Below are 24,747 nucleotides of genomic sequence, written 5' to 3' on the forward strand. Positions count from 1 at the left end.
ACCACAATCAAGATACTGAACATATCCATCACCCCCCAAATTTTCCTTGTGCCACTTTGTAATCCATCCATCTGGCCCCTCCCAGGGCCCCCCAAGCAACCACTGATCTGCTTTCTGTCACTGTGGATTAGTTTGCGTTTTTGAGAGTTTTATATAAATGGAATCATTCATAGGCTTAAGATTTCCATAAAAGAAAAATCTGAATTTAGGAAAAGTTTTTGCACAATAGAAGGCGATGTTTGTAACAGAAATGAAGTTGATATGTATATTTTTTTCTATAATACTTTCCTCCTCAATGACTGGCCTTTTATATGAATTTCTGTTTTTACATTATTATTAAATAATATAGCATATCTAAACATAAGATATTTCTTTTTAAATTAAAATTTTAGCAATATTTCATTTTTATATCCAAAAGCTACCTCCTGAACCCGAAGTTGTTTCACTTGATCTTGGTTGCCTTTTGTTTTTAATGTTTTTACAGAGCATATAGGATTGGGCAATGCAGAGATGTCAAAGTGCTTAGGCTGATATCCTTGGGAACTGTGGAGGAGATCATGTACTTACGACAGGTATACAAGCAGGTAAATATATTTCCCTTTTTCTAATTAAAAGTAAACATTTGTCAGTTTTCAAAAATTAATAATAAATTTGTGTACAAATATGTTTTTTATTTTATTCTAGCTATAATAAGGAATTTAATAAGATTATGAAATATACTCTAGAATACACTTCTATAAAACAGATTAAATCTTAGGTTCATTGAATTTTAGAGCTGAAAGTTGCTTAGAGCAGTACTTCTTTAATGTGCACATGAATTACCTAGGGATCTTTAAAATACAGATTCTGATTTAGTAGTTCTGGGTGGAACGCAAGATTCTGCATTTTTAACAAGCTCCCGGAAGTGCCAACAGTACTAGTCTGCAGATCACAATTTGAGTAGCAAGGTCACAGCTCCCCAAACTGTGGGCCAAGATGTAAGTGTATGCCACAGATGGGGTACAGGTGCACCCAGACATCCTACAGCTCTCTGAGCAGCAAGATTATCTAAGCCAGCTTCCAGCCTTGAGTAACCTCCTCTTTGAGTAGATGTTCACATGTTTCCATTTTCTATGTGTGCATGAAGAAGATTAGAGAGGAATACCTTAGAGATATCTAATACAAATGTTTCACGTTGTATATAATGAAACTGGGATCCAGGACACCCCAGTAAATGAAATTATAGAAATAGAACTCAAGCGCACTAACTAGTGTGCTGGTGCTTTTAATATTCATCTAAAATTGCATTAACTCTTTAATATCCTTAGGGTATCAATTACTACTCCATTTATGCCTCTAAATAAAGTTTACTTAGTCTGTAACTGCCCACTTGAGAAGATCTGGAATGAGGTTCAAGTTTAATTATAAATGTTAAATTTGAATTACTCCCTATATATTCAGCTGGAATCTGTTTAAGAGCAAACATCTGCCACATGTGGTGGTAGTTAACCTAAGAATGATCCAGTCTTAAATTTATGCTATTTTCTTAATTCTAAAAATGGAATTGTACACAGCAGTGTTTATTTTTCTTAAAGCATTTAGCTCTGTAAGAAACCTTTAGTCTTTTTGTTCTTAGGTATAGCACAACTATTTGAAAATTATTTTTTCAGACATTAACTAATCTTGGAAAAAAGTAGATATTATTTTTTCATCTTAGGAGCAGCTCTTTAGAATACTATCTTTGACTTGTCACAAGTAAGAGTCTTTCCTCAATCACATAGTAAGTTTTCTTGATCCCATTACTATATGTATTTCCTTTTTGCCTATTCATCTGACTCATTTAATGAAATAAAATGGCCTGTTATATAATATATAATAATATGTAATAAAAAGGCTTCAGAAGATGAGGGTAATTTAAGTTTTCAGAACTTTGTATGATCTAATTGCTTATTAAAATAAGCCACTTAAGGAACATTCAGCCATACAACTTGATAAGCACAAATAAAGATAAGATGGCAATCATATGAGGAAATGGCATAAATGTGATTTAAACATTGATTGGAATTTGAACCAAGGGTGCAAATGGCAAACACACGCTAGCCTCACAAGTGTTCCTCAAATCTCTTGGGGGGAAAACAATCCAATATGATGTTTAAAAATCCTATAAAAATGTTGGAAAGAAAAAAGAGTTCTCTCTGTGGGCCAAAAATGATAAGGAACCCTGAAAGACAAAAGGCAGTTGAGATGAGATTGAAGGAAGAAATGAAGCTAGACTCAGTCATAAGAAGACTACTGGAAAAGGTAGATGCAACTTGTGAATATTCCAAGCTTCGAGTCAACAGATACTAAAAAAAGAAAGGAGCCTTGGGTTAACTATGATGCCCCCTCTTTGGGGTATTATTAATGATCTAACAAGGTGGTTTAACCCTTATGATCTTTCCCCCATTGTACCAGATTGTAGACAATGGAAATGTCTGCTCTCAAGTAGGAACAATAAGTAGAAATACTGGAAGGAAGGAAACAAAGCTCTAAGTTTTTGCTGAAATCGAGAAGAAAGTCCAAAATAATAAATACTTGCAAACCCCTCCACCTGCTGCCTGCTTTGAATAATTACTGCAGTAGGCCTAGATAAGCCCATAAGGCATTTGAAGACAGATGAATATCCCCCCACCCCTCCAAAAAAATAATTAGTATTGAACAGTTTAGGAAAATAAACACCATGAAAATGGCCCTCAAAGATACCAGGTCCTAATCCCTGGAACCTATAAATGTTACTTTATATGGAAAAAAGGGTCTTTGCAGATGTGATTAAATTAAGGATTTTTGAGATGGGGAGATTAGCCTGGATTGTCCAGGTGGGCCCTAAATCATAAGCATTCTTGTAAGTAGGAAACAAAGGGAAATCTGACAGAGACAGAAGAGAAGCCAGTGTAACCACAGAGACAAGAGATTGGAGCTATGTAGTTATAAACTAAGGAATGCTGGCAGCCAGCAGAAGTGAAAAGAGGCAAGGAATGGATCCTGCCCTAGAGCCTATGAAGAGAACATGGCTCTGCCAAAACTTGATTTCATTCTAGTGATACTGATATCAGACTTCTAGCCTCCTGTAAGAACTGTAAGAGAATACATTTCTGTTGTTTTAAGCCACCAAGTTTATGATAATTTATTGCAAGAGATACAGGAACTCATATAGGCACTAAAAAAGAATTAACATCAGAGAAAACAAAATTAATAGAAAAGAGTAAAAGATTTTTAAAGAAATATAACTATTCAAAAGGTAAATGAGGCCTACCATCAAGCCTCTTAGATAGCCTCAACCACCAGAGGGCAGAGAGCAGATGCAAGAAAAACTACAATCCTGCAGCCTGCGGACCAAAAACCACAGTTACAGAAAGATAGAGAAGATGAAAAGGCAGAGGGCTATATACCAGATGAAGGAACAAGAAAAAACCCCAGAAAAACAACTAAATGAAGTGGAGATAGGCAACCTTCCAGAAAAAGAATTCAGAATAATGATAGTGAAGATGATCCAGGACCTCGGAATAAGAATGGAGGCAAAGATTGAGAAGATGCAAGAAATGATTAACAAAGACCTAGAAGAATTAAAGAACAAACAAACAGAGATGACCAATACAATAACTGAAATGAAAACTACACTAGAAGGAATCAATAGCAGAATAACTGAGGCAGAAGAACGGATAAGTGACCTGGAAGACAGAATGGTGGAATTCACTGCTGCGGAACAGACTAAAGAAAAAAGAATGAAAAGAAATGAAGACAGCCTAAGAGACCTCTGGAACAACATTAAATGCAACAACATTCGCATTATAGGGGTCCCAGAAGGAGAAGAGAGAGAGAAAGGACCAGAGAAAATATTTGAAGAGATTATAGTCGAAAACTTCCCTAACATGGGAAAGGAGATAGCCACCCAAGTCCAGGAAGCGCAGAGAGTCCCATACAGAATAAACCCAAGGAGAAACACGCCGAGACACATAGTAATCAAAGTGGCAAAAATTAAAGACAAAGAAAAATTATTGAAAGCAGCAAGGGAAAAACGACAAATAACATACAAGGGAACTCCTATAAGGTTAACAGCTGATTTCTCAGCAGAAACTCTGCAATCCAGAAGGGAGTGGCATGATATACTTAAAGTGATGAAAGGGAAGAACCTACAACCAAGATTACTCTACCCGTCAAGGATCTCATTTAGATTTGATGGAGAAATCAAAAGCTTTACAGACAAGCAAAAGCTAAGAGAATTCAGCACCACCAAACCAGCTCTACAACAAATGCTAAAGGAACTTCTCTAAGTGGGAAACACAAGAGAAGAAAAGGACCTACAAAAACAAACCCAAAACAATTAAGAAAATGGTCATAGGAACATACATATCGATAATTACCTTAAACGTGAATGGATTAAATGCCTCAACCAAAAGACATAGACTGGCTGAATGGATACAAAAACAGGACCCATCTATATGCTGTCTACAAGAGACCCACTTTAGACCTAGGGACACATACAGACTGAAAGTTAGGGGATGGAAAAAGATATTCCATGCAAATGGAAATCAAAAGAAAGCTGGAGTAGCTATACTCATATCAGATAAAATAGACTTTAAAATAAAGAATGTTACAAGAGACAAGGAAGGACACTACATAATGATCCAGGGATCAATCCAAGAAGAAGATATAAAAATTATAAATATATATGCACCCAACATAGGAGCACCTCAATACATAAGGCAACTGCTAACAGCTATAAAAGAGGAAATCGACAGTAACACAATAATAGTGGGGGACTTTAACACTTCACTTACACCAATGGACAGATCATCCAAAATGAAAATAAATAAGGAAACAGAAGCTTTAAATGACACAATAGACCAGATAGATTTAATTGATATATATAGGACATTCCATCCAAAAACAGCAGATTACACATTCTTCTCAAGTGCGCACGGAACATTCTCCAGGATAGATCACATCTTGGGTCACAAATCAAGCCTCAATAAATTTAAGAAAATTGAAATCATACCAAGCATCTTTTCTGACCACAACGCTATGAGATTAGAAATGAATTACAGGGAAAAAAACGTAAAAAAGACAAACACATGGAGGCTAAACAATACGTTACTAAATAACCAAAAGATCACTGAAGAAATCAAAGAGGAAATAAAAAAATACCTAGAGACAAATGACAATGAAAACACGACGACCCAAAACCTATGGGATGCAGCAAAAGCGGTTCTAAGAGGGAAGTTTATAGCTATACAAGCCTACCTAAAGAAACAAGAAAAATCTCAAGTAAACAATCTAACCTTACACCTAAAGAAACTAGAGAAAGAAGAACAAACAAAACCCAAAGTTAGCAGAAGGAAAGAAATCATAAAGATCAGAGCAGAAATAAATGAGATAGAAACAAAGAAAACAATAGCAAAGATCAATAAAACTAAAAGTTGGTTCTTTGAGAAGATAAACAAAATTGATAAGCCATTAGCCAGACTCATCAAGAAAAAGAGGGAGAGGACTCAAATCAATAAAATCAGAAATGAAAAAGGAGAAGTTACAACAGACACTGCAGAAATACAAAACATCCTAAGAGACTACTATAAGCAACTTTATGCCAATAAAATGGACAACCTGGAAGAAATGGACAAATTCTCAGAAAGGTATAACCTTCCAAGACTGAATCAGGAAGAAACAGAAAATATGAACAGACCAATCACAAGTAATGAAATTGAAACTGTGATTAAAAATCTTCCAACAAACAAAAGTCCAGGACCAGATGGCTTCACAGGTGAATTCTATCAAACATTTAGAGAAGAGCTAACACCCATCCTTCTCAAACTCTTCCAAAAAATTGCAGAGGAAGGAACACTCCCAAACTCATTCTATGAGGCCACCATCACCCTGATACCAAAACCAGACAAAGACACTACAAAAAAAGAAAATTACAGACCAATATCACTGATGAATATAGATGCAAAAATCCTCAACAAAATACTAGCAAACAGAATCCAACAACACATTAAAAGGATCATACACCACGATCAAGTGGGATTTATCCCAGGGATGCAAGGTTTCTTCAATATACGCAAATCAATCAATGTGATACACCATATTAACAAATTGAAGAAGAAAAACCATATGATCATCTCAATAGATGCAGAAAAAGCTTTTGACAAAATTCAACACCCATTTATGATAAAAGCCCTGCAGAAAGTAGGCATAGAGGGAACCTACCTCAACATAATAAAGGCCATATATGACAAACCCACAGCAAACATTATTCTCAATGGTGAAAAATTGAAAGCATTTCCTCTAAGATCAGGAACGAGACAAGGATGTCCACTCTCACCACTATTATTCAACATAGTTCTGGAAGTCCTAGCCACGGCAATCAGAGAAGAAAAAGAAATAAAAGGAATACAAAGTGGAAAAGAGGAAGTAAAACTGTCACTGTTTGCGGATGACATGATACTATACATAGAGAATCCTAAAACTGCCACCAGAAAACTGCTAGAGCTAATTAATGAATATGGTAAAGTTGCAGGATACAAAATTAATGCCCAGAAATCTCTTGCATTCCTATACACTAATGATGAAAAATCTGAAAGAGAAATTATGGAAACACTCCCATTTACCATTTCAACAAAAAGAATAAAATACCTAGGAATAAACCTACCTAGGGAGACAAAAGACCTGTATGCAGAAAACTATAAGACACTGATGAAAGAAATTAAAGATGATACCAACAGATGGAGAGATATACCATGTTCTTGGATTGGAAGAATCAACATTGTGAAAATGAGTATACTACCCAAAGCAATCTACAGATTCAATGCAATCCCTATCAAATTACCAATGGCATTTTTTACGGAGCTAGAACAAATCATCTTAAAATTTGTATGGAGACACAAAAGACCCCGAATAGCCAAAGCAGTCTTGAGGCAAAAAAATGGAGCTGGAGGAATCAGACTCCCTGACTTCAGACTATACTACAAAGCTACAGTAATCAAGACAATATGGTACTGGCACAAAAACAGAAACATAGATCAATGGAACAAGATAGAAAGCCCAGAGATTAACCCACGCACCTATGGTCAACTAATCTATGACAAAGGAGGCAAAGATATACAATGGAGAAAAGACAGTCTCTTCAATAAGTGGTGCTGGGAAAACTGGACAGCTACATGTAAAAGAATGAAATTAGAATACTCCCTAACACCATACACAAAAATAAACTCAAAATAGATTAGAGACCTAAATATAAGACTGGACACTATAAAACTCTTAGAGGAAAACATAGGAAGAACACTCTTTGACATAAATCACAGCAAGATCTTTTTTGATCCACCTCCTAGAGTAATGGAAATAAAAACAAAAATAAACAAGTGGGACCTAATGAAACTTCAAAGCTTTTGCACAGCAAAGGAAACCATAAACAAGACGAAAAGACAACCCTCAGAATGGGAGAAAATATTTGCAAATGAATCAACGGACAAAGGATTAATCTCCAAAATATATAAACAGCTCATTCAGCTCAATATCAAAGAAACAAACACCCCAATCCAAAAATGGGCAGAAGACCTAAATAGACATTTCTCCAAAGAAGACATACAGACGGCCACGAAGCACATGAAAAGCTGCTCAACATCACTAATTATTAGAGAAATGCAAATCAAAACTACAATGAGGTATCACCTCACTCCTGTTAGAATGGGGATCATCAGAAAATCTACAAACAACAAATGCTGGAGAGGGTGTGGAGAAAAGGGAACCCTCTTGCACTGTTGGTGGGAATGTAAATTGATACAGCCACTCTGGAGAACAATATGGAGGTTCCTTAAAAAACTAAAAATAGAATTACCATATGACCCAGCAATCCCACTACTGGGCATATACCCAGAGAAAACCATAATTCAAAAAGACACATGCACCCGAATGTTCATTGCAGCACTATTTACAATAGCCAGGTCATGGAAGCAACCTAAATGCCCATCAACAGACGAATGGATAAAGAAGTTGTGGTACATATATACAATGGAATATTACTCAGCCATAAAAAGGAACGAAATTGAGTCATTTGTTGAGACGTGGATGGATCTAGAGACTGTCATACAGAGTGAAGTAAGTCAGAAAGAGAAAAACAAATATCATATATTAATGCATGTATGTGGAACCTAGAAAAATGGTACAGATGAGCCAGTTTGCAGGGCAGAAGTTGAGACACAGATGTAGAGAATGGACATATGGACACCAAGGGGGGAAAACTGCGGTGAGGTGGGGATGGTGGTGTGCTGAATTGGGCGATTGGGATTGACATGTATACACTGATATGTATAAAATTGATGCCTAATAAGAACCTGCAGTATAAAAAAACAAACAAAACAACTAAAAAAAAAAAAAAAAAAAAAAAAAGGTAAATGAGGTTGTAGGATCCTGGGAACAACAAAAGACTACTAGAAAAAAAATCCATTAGAGATCCAGAAAACAAGAAACTCCAGCAATAGGCTGAATAGCAAAGGACAAAGTTTTCACCTAAAAGAAAGAGCCATGCAATTCTTCTAGATTACACAGCAAAAAGACAGAGATAGAACGAACACATGTAAGAAAACTTAGGAGAAATGAAGGCTAGATCTAGAAGTTCCAATATCAGTCTTATAGTTGAGCAAGGGAACAGAAGAAAGAGAAGGAAGAAGCCCCAAAGGATGAGAGTCCACAGATTATATGAGCCCACTGAGTGTTAAATAGGATGAATGAAAATAGATCCACACTTACATTGTCTTTCTATAATTGTAAAACCCTTAAAATTTCCAGAGATAAACTTTATGTAGAGAAAAAAAATTGTCTACAAGAGTACTAGAATTAAATAGCTAGCTAACTTCTTAATAACAATACTGGATATTTAGGAGCAATAACTTCAAATGAGGGGAAATCATAGCTCTATATTGTCAAAGAAAGTGAATTTTTAATTCAAAACTTTTCCACAGTGGTAGAAATTTTTCCTTCAGTGGTGAGTTCTATCAAACATTTAATATTCTTTTTGAGGACAGAGGAGGGAACAATTCCAGCCTACTTTAGAAAGATAGAAGAATCCCGATGCCAGAATTGGCAAAGACATTACAAGAACAGAAAATTATAGACAAATATGTCTCATGAGCATAAATGTAAAAATCTTTAACAAAGCCTCTGTTAGAAGTTGAATTGTGCCCCCCCCCAAAAAACAAATAAAATAAAAAACATATGTTGAAGTCCTTAACCCCTGGTACCTGTGAATGGGATCTTATTTGGAAGTAAGGTCTTTGCAGATGTAATCAAGTTAAATAAGGTTATACTCTATTACGGTGGGCCCTAATTCAATGACTGATTTCTTATAAGAGGGAAATTTGGATACAGACAGACACAGAAGGAGGATACCATGTGATGACTGAGGCAAAGATCGGAGTGATGAAGCTGCAAACTGAGGAATGCCTAGGATTGCCAGCAACCACCAGAAACTAGGAAGAGGAAAGGAAGGATATTCCCTTAGAACCTTCCGTGAGAGCATGGCCCTGCCAATATCTTGATTTCAGACTTTTAGCCTCCAGAACTGAGAGAGAATAAATTTCTGTTGTTTTACACCACTTGGTTTATGGTACTTTGTTACAGCAGCCTTAGGAAACTGATATAGCCTCTAAGGCAAATGTTGTAAATTTGACTACATTTTTATATGAAACTTCTATATGACAAACAAACTATAAGCCAAATTAAAGGAGAGACCAGAGGAAATGTTTGCCATAAGTATAGTAAACAAATTAGCATCTATAATATATAAAGAACTCCTACAAACCAATAAAAAGACTGATTAGGCATTTTAGTGAAGAAAAAATACAAACAGTTAACATGTATATGAAAAGATGCTTAACTACACTTATAATCGAGAAGTAAAAAATAAGATTGCGTTCTGCACGTTCTGCAAGAGACTTTCTTGTTTTGTTCTGTGGGGTTTTTTTTTAAGGAGGTGAGGAGATTGGCGTTGCTCATTGTTGGTGGGGATATTTTTAAAGAGGTGCTAATATAGTGTTTTTGAGAATACAACTTGGTGCACTTATTTTAGAAGCTAATTTAACAGCATTTTTAAAATGCACTTTCTCCCTATTTACCTGGCAGAAATATTCTCACATATGCACAGTGAAGGATGACAAGGATTTATATTCAGAATTGTTAGTAATTGTTCGAAAAATGAAAAAAGGAACAGCCTAAATGTCCAATAGTAACAGAATTAACATAAATTCTGATATACCCATATACAGCAAAAAAATTTTTTTAAAGATTATAGAGCAAATGTACTGATGTGGCACAATCTTTAAGACATTTTAAGTGGGGCAAAAGTAACTTGCAGAACAAGTATATCAATTGTGTTTATTTATAAAACTGTTTCTACATGTATATATAAATAGTTCTAACTGCATTGAAAAAAATCTAGGAAGGATAAACCTAAACATTACAGTGTTGGTTAGACTGATAAGGGATGATCTGTGTTGTTCAAGTCAAGGGATGATCTGTGTTATTCAAGGGGGACTTGCCCTTTGACGTTTTTGTTTGTGTTTGTTGTGATAAAGCCTTCACAACGTAAAATATAAAGTATATTTTATACTTAAAAAAATCGCTTATACAGCAACTGTGCTCCTTCAGGTTTGGAGCATTGCATGTAATCTAAAATTTGGCATTCAGAAATTCATCTTTCATATATATGTAATTTATTTAGAAATTAATATGTATTTACAGAAGAGTTACAAGAACAGCACAGAGAACTCCCAATTAACTTCACCCAAATTCCCCAGTTGTTAACATTTTACCACATTTGCTTTCTCTTTCTCTCAGCCATGATCTTTATTCTTCTTCTGAACCGTTTGAGAGGAAGTTGAAGATTTATCACCTTTAAATTCTTTGTTTTCTCCCAAATAAGGACACCATCCTATTTATAGGTACATATAAAAATAGCTTTATGCATTATAAACACTCAGTTTTACATATTGTTCTGCAACTTGTTTCTCCCTCACCGACTCCCCCCAACTCTCCTCTCAAAAATGCAGTTATCCAAATCAAGAAACTAACACTTATACAGCATTACCTTGTAATCCATAGAACCCATTCAGATTTCATCAGCTTTTCTGGCAATGTCTCCTTTCTCCTTCTGGCTCAGGATCCAATTCAGGATCATAATTACATTTCTTTTTGTGTCTTCAACCTTAAGTTAAAGTTTTCTTCAACCTTAAGTTACCCAGGCTTTTCTGGTCTTTCATGACCTTGACAGTTATAAAAAGTAAAGCCTTTCCTTGTGTATGCTTTCCCTCAGCATATGTCCATTTGATGTTTCCTCATCTTCCAACTCAAGACAAGAAGCCTTGGCAAGAATGGTACAGAAAGAATGCAGTGCTCTTCTCATTGCATTGGTCAGAAGGCACCTGGTGGTGACCTGATCCACCACTGGTGATATTAACCTTGATCACCTGTCAAGTTTGTGTCTGCCAGCTTTTTCCACTGCAGAGTCACCACTTTTTTCATTTGTAAATTAGTGTATATTTTATCGGGAGATCATCAGAGACTATGCCAATATAGTCAGCCCTCTGTATGCATGGGTTCTGCATCCTCAGATTCAGCCAACCATGGATTCAAAGTATTCAGAAAGAAAATTCCAGAAAGTTTCAAAAGCAAAACTTGAATTTGCTGCGTGCTATTTACCTAACATTTACATTGTATTTACAACTATTTACACAGCATTTACCTTGTATTAGATATTATAAGTAATCTAGAGATGATTTAAAGTATATGGGAAATAATTCATGGCTTATATGCAAATACTATGCCATTTAATAAAAGGGACTTGAGCGTCCATGGGTTTTGTTATCCATGGGGATCCTGGAACCAATCCCCCCTATACCAAGGGATGACGGACAACTGTATCCTGTTCCTCATCAAGCTTGTACTCATCAGCCTTAGGTTTCATTGATGATTCCCGCCTGAATCAGCTACTACTAAGATGGTTTGTCAGATGGTGATTTTTCTATTTCCATTATTACTTCCTTTATATTTGTTGGCATTCTACCATAAAAAAAGAGCTTTCCCTTCTCTTCCATTTATTTAATCTGTGTGGACTCATGGGATAGTATTTTAGTAACAGATTTTAGTAACCCACTGAATATCATTGATTATTTTTATGTTCAAACTCTCATTTTTTGAACAGTGAGAACCCCTTCAAGGGGGCTTCTGCGTCATTTTGACAAGCCCTCATCATGCTTATTGCACTTCCTTACTGTGGTAGGCTGAATAATGGCCCCCCCACAGATATCCACATCCTAATTCCTTGAACTGACCTGGATTATGTGAGTGGGCCCAGTGTAATCACAAGGGTCCTTATAAAGGGAGGGGTAGCAGTAGGGTCAGAAAGAGGAAAGAAGGCGGCAACGTGATGACAGAAGCAGAGAGTCAGAGAATGATACGAAGATGCCTCATTACTGGCCTTGAAGATGGAGGAAGTGGTCATGAACTCTAACATGATGAATATTCCTTTTTTACTTCTTGCATATCTTGTGTATTGTGAAGAAATTAAGCATTTTATAGCCTTGTATGGGTTCTTCTTAAGCTAGAAACTAAGCTACATTTTCCAAATACTGATTTTTTTTCCCTACCCTCTTGAATTCTAACATGATTTTGCTATAGTTACCCTACAGATGGATGCATCTGGCCTTTACTTTTACTGGAGCCACTTTGGAAAACTTAAGTACAAAATAATGTGCCTTTTATAAGTTTTGTGACAAAACTTTGGTAGGAGACTTATAAAGATTCAGATTAATGCTTACAAATTACTTTGGTGATTATATTTAGTAGTATAGCAGTCTGACAATACAGTGTTTAAGGAAGAGTCAGTAGCAAGGGTAAAGTCATAGGTAACTGGGCCATCAAGTACATCAGTTGCTATTGTGATTCTGTATTTCCAGGACTATAGCCCATATTTCTGGGATGTTGATATAAAACTAATCAAGTTGGTATGTTGATCCATAACTTATTCAAACTTAGGTCCCAAGGGTCTTGTTTTAAGAGGGACATCTGGATATGAGAAATTGATACAAGTATAAATTTTGAATTCAGCCAAACTCAGGTAAAAATTCTAGAAATGATGCTTCCTAGTGAGGCAGCTGTGAGCAAGGCACTTAATTTCTCTGAATTTAAGTTCTTTTATTTCTAAAAGGGAGATGATAATATCTTATAGGGTTGTAGGAATTAAATGAGAACGTAAAAATGCTACACATGTGTTCAATAAATAGTAGCTATTATTAATAAGAATAATTTTATTTGCCTAAAGTAATTTATTATGGTGCAAATCAATCTGATGATAATCACCATAAAGTATCGCTTCTTACTAATCCTTCCATTAGCAATAGATTGAAGTTATTTTTCATTCTTTGTTTCTTTCAAGAAATGTTAGAGTGTACATGGGGTTAATCAAATTGTATATACATCATAGACAGTAAATAAAGTGATGACATTATGTTGGTACTAAAGTGGTATATGTCCTTAAGGATTCCATGTCAGTGTTCTTTCTGTATTCAGAATTGTTTCAGAGATTCAGTGTTGCTAAACAATGATTGGGTTTTTGCTGTTAGTTGACAATGTAACCATGGCCACAATTAGTTTGATACCAACATGGTTATTGTATAATTACTTTAGATTATAATTTAACTTTGATGATGTAGCAACTATTTCTGCCAGTTTTAGTAGTTTCTATTGAAATAAGAGTCTAGAAAGGAGAAGTGTATTCAAATGTATGCCTTTTACATTTTACATCAGGTGGCTAGTCCATGGAGATATGATCTTGAGTCAGTTGTTAGAAAACAGATAAAATAGGAAATGTAAGATTTCTTCTTTAATAAAACTGGCCAGATTATTATTATTTCACCATAATGGCAACATCTGCCAGGGAAATTAAAATAAAATTTCCTCCCTACAGAGATTCTCCCTGCTCCAGCTAAAGCTGTGTATATACAGGGAATGCCAGGAAATTCTGACATATTGTTGGAGCGAACACTTCAAAATATCTTGTGTTTTTTCTGTTATAGCAACTTCACTGTGTGGTGGTTGGAAGTGAAAATGCCAAGCGGTATTTTGAAGCAGTTCAAGGATCAAAAGAGCATCGAGGAGAGCTTTTTGGGGTCTATAATCTCTTCAAACTGAGGTCCCAAGGGTCTTGTCTTACAAGGGACATCCTGGAGGTGTGAAATTTTTTTCGGATCTTTTCAATACTTTAAACATGGATTTCTCCCTCAGGAAAATTGCTGGTGCCTTTTCAGAGAAATTTTTGGTTTTCTTCTTAAAAAATGTTTTATGTTTAGAATTTCTACTTTTATAGAAATAGGAAATGAATTACTGTACCTCTAAACTAAGATTTTCCCCATGCATAGTTATAAATAATGTGCATACACAAATTCAGATACATATACAAGACAGTATGACCTCCAAGGCCATTTTCAGACGGTAAAGAGAAATTTATTATTTTGAAAACAGCTGTTGAAGTCAGGAACTAAAATAGAGACTTTCCTAAATAAACAAAAATATAAAATGTGTTTTGATTAAAAGTTACCAAATACTCCCTGAGATGCACTCTCATGTCTCATGGAGATTTTTGTTTTCTGTTCCCAATAAAAATTCCACACCAGTATTTCAAACTCTCCCAGTTGTGTTCATCCTCAGGATACAGATGTTTCTTATTCTTAACAGGATATTTATATCCTTTAAAAAATCTTTAAAATTCTTTAATATACCAGAGTACTAAGAATATTAACCTATTTTTTAGTTAATATTGATATGAGTATCATAAAATTCTAGACTATCATTTTTTTCAATCCCATCATCATACAGTTGAGGAAACTGAGTCTTGGAAAACTTAAGGATATTTCCCTTAACTTCCAGGACTTTGTAGTAAAGCCTTAATGTACTTCATTTATTTAATAGTACCATAAAAACAGTTCAAGGAACAATTGGTCCCTGTCCTTAAAGAACTTAGACCCTCTTTATGGGAGGTGGAAGAGAACATTTACATACTGAACACGTAACATCAGTAAGCATATGTTAAGCAAGTTTAGTAGCAGTTCAAATGTGATCATCAATGGTTGGGGAAGAGGAAGGTATATATGATTTGTATGTTGTGAATATTACAACTATTATACAATGTCTGATGTATATTGCTGAGTTTTTATTTTATAGTAACTATTTGATTCTGAATTGAGTGACCCATTTAGTCCCCCTTTCTCTGTCTTTTTCTTGTTTTGAATATGCTATTTCTCTGATGGACTTGTTCTTTCCCATTCCTCTTCTCTAATCAGTAAATAGCCTTGTTTGTCCTACAGGACCCCCTCAGATCCTACCTCCAGCGTTGGGTAGTACTACCCAACGTACTAGAGTATATTCATGTTTCTAATTTGAAATCATTACCTATAAAATATATTAGTATTATATTACTTATCCTGTTTTCTACTGTGTATCAAATAGTTTTATTCTCTTTTTTATCAGAATAGCCACCTATTCCTCTGTTAAAAAAGTGTTAGGTAAGACATTCCATATGACAAGTTATGAAACGGAAAGTTCTCTTATTCTTTGGTTGTCCTAAATATATGTTGTTTCTCCTCCAGGATTGTTTATTAATGACAGGACCCTCCATATCTTATATTTTGTTTATGGTAAAATATGCTTAACTGCTTGCTAGGCACATCATTGGCACTCAATTATTAAATTAAATTTTGAATTAAAATTTCTCATTTGTTATCAATCAGAATTTAGTAGATTCATGCTGTGCTTTTGGCCGAACGATGTTTTAAAATATTATTAGTCCAAGCCCTGCATAATGGAAACATATATTATAAAGTAAAAGAAGTATTTTACTTCCTATGATACATTTTTAATTTTTAAAGGTTGTAGAAAAATCCCTTTTAAAATGTTTTAAGATGTAGAAATTTGAATATATAGAACACTTTTAATCTGATGATTTCTGGGCAATTTAGTTCTATTTTGCATTGACTTTCTTTTAATGGTTTCCCTTTAGAGATAGATATTGAGAGCTAATTTCACAAATATTTATTGAGTATATGTTAAATATCCAATACTATACATCATAGAACTAGGCACACAGAAATGAATAAAATAGACAAAAAGCCCTGCCTACAAAATTTTACATTCTATTTGGGGGAAACAAATAATAATATAACTGAAGTTAGTATATTATGATGATAGATTCTAAGGATAAAAATAGAGCAAGTAGATCAATAAGTTCTAGAGATCTACTACACAGCATGGTGAGTATTGTCAACAATACTATTATTATTATATACCTCAAAACTGCTAAAGAACTAGATCTTAAATGTTCTCACCACATAAAAGAATTGATCATTATATGCCATATTAGAGGTGTTAACTAAAGCTATGATGATAATCATATTACAGTATATAAATATATCAAATTAACACCTCGTAGACCTTAAACGTACACAGTATTATATGTAAATTATATCTCAAAAAAAAAAAAATAAAGCAAGGAAGGGAAATAGGGAGACTGTCAAGGAAAGAGCATTAAAATTTTAGATGGAGTAGCCAAGGAAGGATGCACTATGAGATTGCATTTGATTCTTTGAAGAGACAAGAAAGGAAGAGGTGTTTTAGACAGAGGAACAAATGCAAACAAAGGCCCTGAGGGAGGAGCATGCCCAGCATGATTTCAAAATGGCAAGGAAGCCAAAGTGGCTGGAGTGGAGTAATCAAAAGAGCAGAAGATGGGGCCAGAGAAATGACAGGAAACCAGATCCTGCAGGAACTTTGGCTTTGACTTTGAGTGAGAACAAAAGCAATTAGAGTTCTGAACAGAAGAATGACATAGTCTGATCTATACTGTCTATTCTAAATGTTAAGAATTGGACTATAGAAGTACAAGAGCAGAAGCAAGACGCCAGGTAGGAGGATACTGCAACAATCCAGCCAAGAGATGGTGGTTTGGGCCAGAGGGTAGTGGTGGATGCCCTGAAGCACTGACAGGATTTACTGATGGATCGTCTGATAGGGTATGAGAAATAGGAGTTAAGGATGACTCCAAGTCAACAGAAGACTGGAGTTGCCATTTACCTATCACAAAGGGATTCTGACAGCTTGTAGATTTCTGGTGCTGCCAGTTGCGTCTGTTGTAGCCATTTGGCTTCTGTTAAAGAGATAAAAGGGAGTTCTCGGACAGAGGCTTCCCACTCCCTTACAGTAATAGCCTCTAGGCACTGGAAGAAAAGATCTCATGGCAATTCAGGAACTCTTTATCATTCTTTCAAGTTCTTTAGGGGTGATTCTCACTTGTTGCCCTGGATACCAGGTAACTGGAGCCATGCCATTGCTATATTATGAATATTGGTGTATTCGTAAGTTGGATATTTGTAACTCTGGTGATGATAGTATTATTTCCCCTTGTTCTGTCAACAAATAAAGCCTTGAAAAGAGAAATTTATTTCCTTTTGAAGAAGAATTTAATATTCTAGAATCCAGGCCATTAAATATCTCTGCTAAATGATATACCAAAAGCTATAAAAGCATACTTTCCTAAAAGATGTAGCAAGCCTATTATCTAATTAAGATTTTTTTAATTTTATATTAGATGGATATTTTCATTTTGATGTCTACTACACTGAAGGAGTCAATAAGCATATTTTAATGAATATGAACTATGAACACACTAGCAATATAAGCTAGAATATCAAGTTCCCAATACCCAACATTATCCGTGGTATTTAAAATGTTGATAATATGTGCTTACAGTTATTGCAATATTATATAATATTTACACATATACAATAGTTATATAGTTATCATATAGACATAGTTATTATGGCTATCACTACTGGGTAAATTTTTAACAGTTTTTCACTCTCCCTCCCTACTAGGGCTTTTAGTGGAGTTTGCTGAAAAATGTTATTAGTTTTCTATCAGAAAAAGTAAGCTTATGATAAGAAGTAAGAGTTTTTTATGAGCCCAGCAGGCTTCCACTGTGCCTCTATACTACCTAAGAATTATGAGCATTTTAAAATATATATGAATTCCTTAATTAGCAAATTGAAAAATAGCATTAAGAGAGTTAAAGCAGGCTGTACTCAATTTTTTTTTTTTTTTTTGGCCATACCACGCACCTTGCGGAGTCTTAGTTCCCTGACCAGGGATCGAACCCAGGCCCATGGCAGTGAAATCGCTGAGTCCTAACCACTGGACCGCCAGGGGATTCCCTGTACTCAATTTTCTTAACTCTAAGTTTTAGCATGCCGTTGCTGTTGTTTATCTGGTTGTTTCTACCCTATATTTTACACAGTTATTTGCATTCTTTACAGAGAGAAGGCCAAGTGGAAGCAGGGATCATGACAGCTACAACATGGTTGAAAGAGGAACCTCCAGTACACAAACTAGAAACAGTAAGCAATCTTTGAATCTGTAGCCTAGAACTCCTAGGAAACATGTATGTGAAGATTTTAAGTTTCTTTTCCTTTTCTTTCATTTTTCAATGCATAAAGAAAATGTTTTTTTAAAAACGTCAAGGACACAAAGTCAGAGGACTGTCAGTAAAATTAATAATTTAGGCTAATATTTCATATCATATCATAAAAAAAAATTCAGGAGCAGTCACCAGGTGTTTACATCCAAACTGGAATTTTAACTATGCCAAACTGTAAATCCAAAATTAAATGCACTGTATAGGTGACCAATCCAACCTAAATAATTTTTTTTTACTAAACAACAAATTAAATGGAAAAATAGCAATCAATGTATATTTAAAATTATTAAATTCAAACACCAAACTCATTCTCTGACTCAAGCAGATATTTTATTTGAGTCCTTTGTCTTGTGGTAGTTTGTCATCTCACATACTACATACTTTATTGTCATCATAAAGTCTTTTTAAAAGTAAAGAATATATATAGAAGATTTTTTTAAAAATTGTTATTGCTGTTTTTTTCTTGTTTTTTTTTTAAGGGATTTAACTCTAAATTTGTACTAGCCCAAAGATATAATGATAACTATGATAACTATATATTATGATATAACATATATATATATATGATATAACAGTATATCATATAATCTGTATGATAACTATATGCAATGATAACTATAAATTTATAACACCCCTATAAATTTATATAACCAAGTATGGGGTGAATATTTTTCTAAATTTATAGAAATACATGAGTATCAAATGTTGGCAGAAGTATTACCAGATAATACTTTCCCAAAATCTTTTACTAATGAAACCTCAGTTTTCAGAAACTGAGAATATATTTAGCTCTAATTAATGTGGAAAAAGTAAATATTGGATTTAAATTTGTAGCAAATTTTACTTCAAAATAGATTCAATATTTTCTTTATTTATGGTGGTCAAGATCCTATCCAATCTATTTTTAATCAATTAGAAACATTTTCCAGTTGGGAATTCTTTAGCTCCTACAAATTTGTTTTGTTTTTAACGCATGATTGAAAGTATCTGCTGGACTGTCGTAAGCAATAAGTTGTGTGCTTTTCACTTTGAGGCCAGAATCAGTCTCTGCATCTTAGAAGCTAACAGCTCTGCTCTGTGTTTTCCTTATAAATAATTTGATCATTTGATATTCTAGTTTTAACTTTTATTTATTTGTAAAGTTATTCAACTTTAAAAGAGTATACCAGACTGTAATATTAAATCCTTTATGTTTGTTTACTATCAATAAATGTTTTACTTTTAGAAAATACCAAGTAATATACTTGTACATAAATTATCTGCCCAAATTCAATTCCCCTCCACTGTGATAGATTTGATATCCTTATTTTGACATTTTCTAATGTTTCCACCATTGCTTCTTATATAGGCTAGGGAGCCTGACTGTCAAGAATACAAAAGTCCAGAACAGCCTGCAGAACCACTAGCAAAAGAAGCATGTGATCTCTGCAGTGATTTTAGTGAAGATGAATCAGTAGGACACTCAATAATAAAGACTGCTAAAAACAAAGCATCTGACTCAAGTAAAGCTTCGGGTACTCCTGGACAGCTTACCTTACTCCAGTGTGGTTTCTCTAAATTGTTTGAGACAAAATGTGAAGCAGTTGAGGACAGTGATGGAAATACTGCCTCTGACGATGAAAGTTCTGATGAACAGCCCACATGCCTTTCAACAGAAGCCAAAGATGTTGGTTGTCGGAAAAGTCAAGACTCTCTTGGTACTTCAAAGCATCAGAAATTACCTAACATCCTAAATCCAAATGGGAAATATATTTTTGATAAAAGTGAGATTTTAGAACAGAATATTTCTTCTGAGTCTGATGATGAGAAAAATTTTAAAAATACAGTTGACCACCATTGCATTTCACAGAATGTCACAGAATCAGAAGATAGTGATATCATCTTTCCCACACAGTACACAACTCAAAGATTCCTCAAGAAGAGTGTAAGGTTTAAGCCACCTGTGGATGGATCTGAAGATTCTGAAACAGAAAACCCTGTAAATATAAGAAATAATGGTGATAATAGAAAGACCGATGTCAGAGGAAATGGACTAATTTCAAAACAATTAAATCCTGAGAACAAGACCCTAAAATCTAATACAAAAAGAAAAGGCAGTAGTGATATTAGTGACGAATCTGATGACATTGAAATTTCCTCCAAGTCAAGAGTAAGAAAGAAAAGAGCTACTAGTTCTCTGAGGTTTAAGAGAAAAGAGGAAAATAAAAGGGAACTTTACACTTTTCCAAAAACAATGAAGAAAACAAACCAACTGTGTGCAACAGATGAAGACTGTACCTCTCAGGCTATTGATGATTTTACATCTTCAGATGATGATTTATCTGTTAGCCACATCAGTGTCTCTAAACAGAACCATAGACCAAAAACTATAAAAGATAGAATCAGTTTCTCTTCAAAATTAACTAGCCATGAGAAAAATAGCACTTTTATACCAAGAAAACCAATGAAATTTCCAAATAAGAGCATTGTCAATCAAGATCAGATGTGTGAATCAATGGATAAATTTTTAGGTAACTGCAGATATATTCTGAAAACTTTTCTTTGCATATTTGTTTCATGCAATCAAATAGTTTCGCAAGAGATTCTTGAATTAACTTGAATTAGCTCTACAATCAAGATGCTACATTGAGACACAAATGAGGAAGTGGGTGGTGGCAGGATAAAGGGGAAGACCACCTAGGTCAAGATAGAGAACTTCGTCATCTAGACCAGGACCCCTTCCATGTGGCCCATCTGAATCACAACCTTCCCCATACACTAATTATTCTAACTTTTTTGCATTTTTATGGCTTTATTAAATGTATATACAGTTGATACAAATGTGTATCCCTAGACATTATAGTTTAGTCTCACTCATTAAAAAAATTTTATATAGCTTAATGTATAGGATTCCTCCTCCATCCCTTTTGTTTCTTTACAATTTATATTTCTCTGTTGAAGAAACCAGGCCAATTGTTTTCTGCAACTTGCATATTGCGGATTGGTGCAGTTGAACATATTTCTCCGCCCTCTGTATTTCCTGAAAATGATCAGTTGGCGTCTGACACTATATCAAACTCAGGTTCAGTTCCTTTGACAAAACAAAAGTTAGTGTTTGACAGAATGTATGCTGGTTTCTCTCTTTGTGATCTTAGCAGCCATTGATGCTTAATGCCTAGAATTATTTATTCATTCAGAGTAGCAAAATGACATTTTCTACTTCTCTCATTTCTTTTTCATTTGTTAGTTAGGATGCTTCTGAAAGGAGATACTTCCCCTCATCTACTGTTACTTACCCAGTGGTACAGTTCATACAGAGAAGGCAGGAAAAATAATTTCTTTCACAGCTTTTAGTATAAATTGATTTCCTATCATCCTTAGATTTCTTAAAATCATTATGAATTAATTGATTCAAACACATTTAATGAGTCCAAATCCATTTCAATTAATATCATTATTGAGGCTCAATTTTCCCATCTTTGGACAGTGGGAGCCTTTAAACATGAGCATTTTGATTCCTGAGATCTTTAACATGATGCTAATCATCTTTGATACCTCTCAGGTATTACAGGATGTTCCATCATGCATTTTTTGCCTCATACCTAAAATCAGTCATTTCTCTAAGAAATCTTGGTTTCTTTTAGTGAGAAAGTGTGTTTCAGGACCACGGTCTGGTGCTAGGAATGATCATTGCTACTACTCGCTTGGGCCTTTCAGTGGATAAATTGTTTGTGTTACGTATGTGTGTGTGTATATATAGGTATATATGAGTTTATATATGTATTTATGTACATGTATGTATTTTTATATATGATGATAAAATATTTCATGAATTCATATTGATACTTCCATATTTGTACTTACCTTGGGGGTATAGAGCTTTTACTTAACCTCTTCTCTATCATATTTACATACCACTTCTTCTATGCTGATAATACCGGTTCTTTGGCATATAGGGAACGATTTAATTATAATGTTCCATAATTACTCATGTTTTATCCATGTTATACAAAAATCGAATAAGAAAAATATTATTATAATATAATTCCTAGAAACATTAAGGTTTTGGGGTGGTTTTTTTTGTATATACTCTCCCATTTCTCCCCATTTTTAAAATGGATATATTATGTCTTCATTGTCAACACACATGAATATTGCATTATACTCTCTCCTCTTAGACTTCATTTATTCTTGGTTTGCAGATAACTATAAATTTAGTGCTTCTCATTAGTCAATGTCTCTAATGTCAATGTCTCTCTAGTCATTTTGGTTGTCTGAAGCTTATTTTCTAGTAGATCCCTTATTTCTAGTAGATCCCAGGAAGTACTCATGAAAGTAATATTCCCTGAGATTGTTGTTGATAGCAGTTTGTACCCTTTATACTTAAAAGTCATTTTTTCTGGATATAAAATTCTTGGCTTACACTTTCTTAAGTATTTTAAATATGTAGCTTCATTTTCTTCTGGCATGAAGTATTGTGCTATGTGTTCTTTTTTTTTTCTTAGATGCCCAAAGTGTGTTTTTTCTTTTCCTTATTTTCTAGTAATTTTACTAGATTATATTTTGGTGTTTGTCTTAGCTCAGGCTGCTGTAACAAGTTACCATAGACTGGGTGGCTTAAACAACATTTATTTCTCACAGTTTGGGAGGCTGGAAGTCCAAGATCAGGAAGGATTCTTGATTAGGGCCCTCTTCCTGGTTTACAGATCACTGCCTTCTTGCTGTCTTTACATGGTCGAGAGAGAAATCATCTCTCATGTCTTTTATTATAAGGGCACTAATCCCATTCATTAGGGCTCCACCCTCATGACCTAATTATCTCCCAAAGACCTAACCTCCAAACACCATCACACTGGGGATTAGGGCTTAAACATATGAGTTTTGAGGGGACACAAATATTCAGTCCATAGTAGTCTGGATCAATATTCTCATAGTGTAGTTTCAACTCAGTTTTTATTTAAGGAAAGCTTATTTGTACTAGTATTTTTAGCTACTTGTTCTATTCCTTTACTTTGACTTTCCTCTTCAGGAATTTCTGTTATTCAGATGTTCAGTCTTCTTTGCCTGTCTTCAGTATTTGTCACATTCTCCCAAATCCTATTTTATTTATTTTTCATTTCTTTTTGCTTTTTAAAACTGTCCTTCTATTTCTCTTAAATCAGTATCTATTGTGTTTATTCTCTCTTACGTTCCTTCTAATTTAGTCTCCATTTCTGAATTTTTTTTTTTTAATTTCTATGTCTTTCTGAGTTCTGCCACTCATTTCTGAGTCATTCTAATTCTGATTTATATTATTGGTTCCTATATTTTATCATTTTCTTAAGGTGTTTTACCTAATTTTGAAATCAATTACAATTTTGTTGTTTTGTAAGCATATCTTTCTGGCATATTTTCATTGTAAGGATATTATTCTGCTGCTTATTCTCTTTTCTCTTATAATTTTTATGAGATTTGACCCTCTTGCTCATTTTTATAGAAGTTCTTTTACCTGAATTTTTTTAAATGAGGCAGAGTTTAAGAAATCTTTTCTAATTTCACAGAGATTCATATTTGTTATTTTTCTATAGTGTTCAAAACTATGATAGGATTTCCTGTTTCTGTTTCCCCTGCTTTGCTCTAGACCATCTCTTTCCCTCATCCCTGTTCTTCCTTTTCTGCTCATTTTGACTCCATCCCAGCAGTTTTTCCTCATTGTATGGCCCTGGCCTGGGAGCCCTGGAGGGTTAGTTTGGGGAGTTCCTTAGGGCTAGCTTGCCCCAGCCCCTCAGGCCTTCTTACCACAAGCCCCCTGTACGCTGTACTCAGCTTTAGAGAATGCAGAACCTTCCCAGATCCAGCTGCTGATCTCCAGGTAACCCACCGTGCTAGGGTCTCCTGTTCTCCGATCCATCAGATGCCACCCTGTCGCTTCCTTCTTCTTTTACACAGACTCTGATGCCATGCAGAGTGTGTAGCCATTAGTGGGTTATACCCACCCTCTTGTATTTTAGGGCTAATGGGAGTATCTTGTCATCTAATTTTGTTGTAAGTGTTGTCCTTTGCTTTTGGTTTTGCGGTCTAGTTGTTCTCATGTTCTCATGTGGGGATTCAGAGAGATTGAAAAACTGCTTCCCCTTACCACCATCTGCTGAGAATCTGATTAGTAGTTTTTAAGAGTTAGCATTGCTTTCAAAAGTGTCTCACTCATTCCCAAAAAAACTACATGAAAGAATCTGATATGTAAGCAAGCTTATATTTTG

General features: G+C 34.7%; 1 protein-coding gene and 1 long non-coding RNA gene across 8 annotated transcripts in view; one reads left to right on the forward strand and one right to left on the reverse strand.

The window, feature by feature from the left end:
* Positions 1-24,747, forward strand: part of ERCC6L2 (ERCC excision repair 6 like 2) — a gene marked incomplete at its 3' end in the record, with an annotated part of 201,751 nt that overhangs the window by 102,270 nt on the left and 74,734 nt on the right. For all 7 annotated transcript variants that reach the window (XM_082469555.1, XM_082469556.1, XM_082469557.1 and 4 more), the window contains 4 exons: positions 485-584; positions 14,082-14,234; positions 18,369-18,449; positions 19,878-21,039. In XM_082469555.1, the coding sequence (XP_082325681.1) occupies positions 485-584; positions 14,082-14,234; positions 18,369-18,449; positions 19,878-21,039 (1,496 nt within the window). The remainder of the gene's footprint in view (positions 1-484; positions 585-14,081; positions 14,235-18,368; positions 18,450-19,877; positions 21,040-24,747) is intronic.
* Positions 1-24,747, reverse strand: part of LOC309664564 — a 251,474-nt gene that overhangs the window by 45,444 nt on the left and 181,283 nt on the right. The window lies entirely within an intron of this gene.

This window comes from Balaenoptera physalus (assembly GCF_965194825.1).
Source record: "Balaenoptera physalus genome assembly, chromosome: 7".
NCBI classification, from domain to species: Eukaryota; Metazoa; Chordata; class Mammalia; order Artiodactyla; family Balaenopteridae; genus Balaenoptera; species Balaenoptera physalus.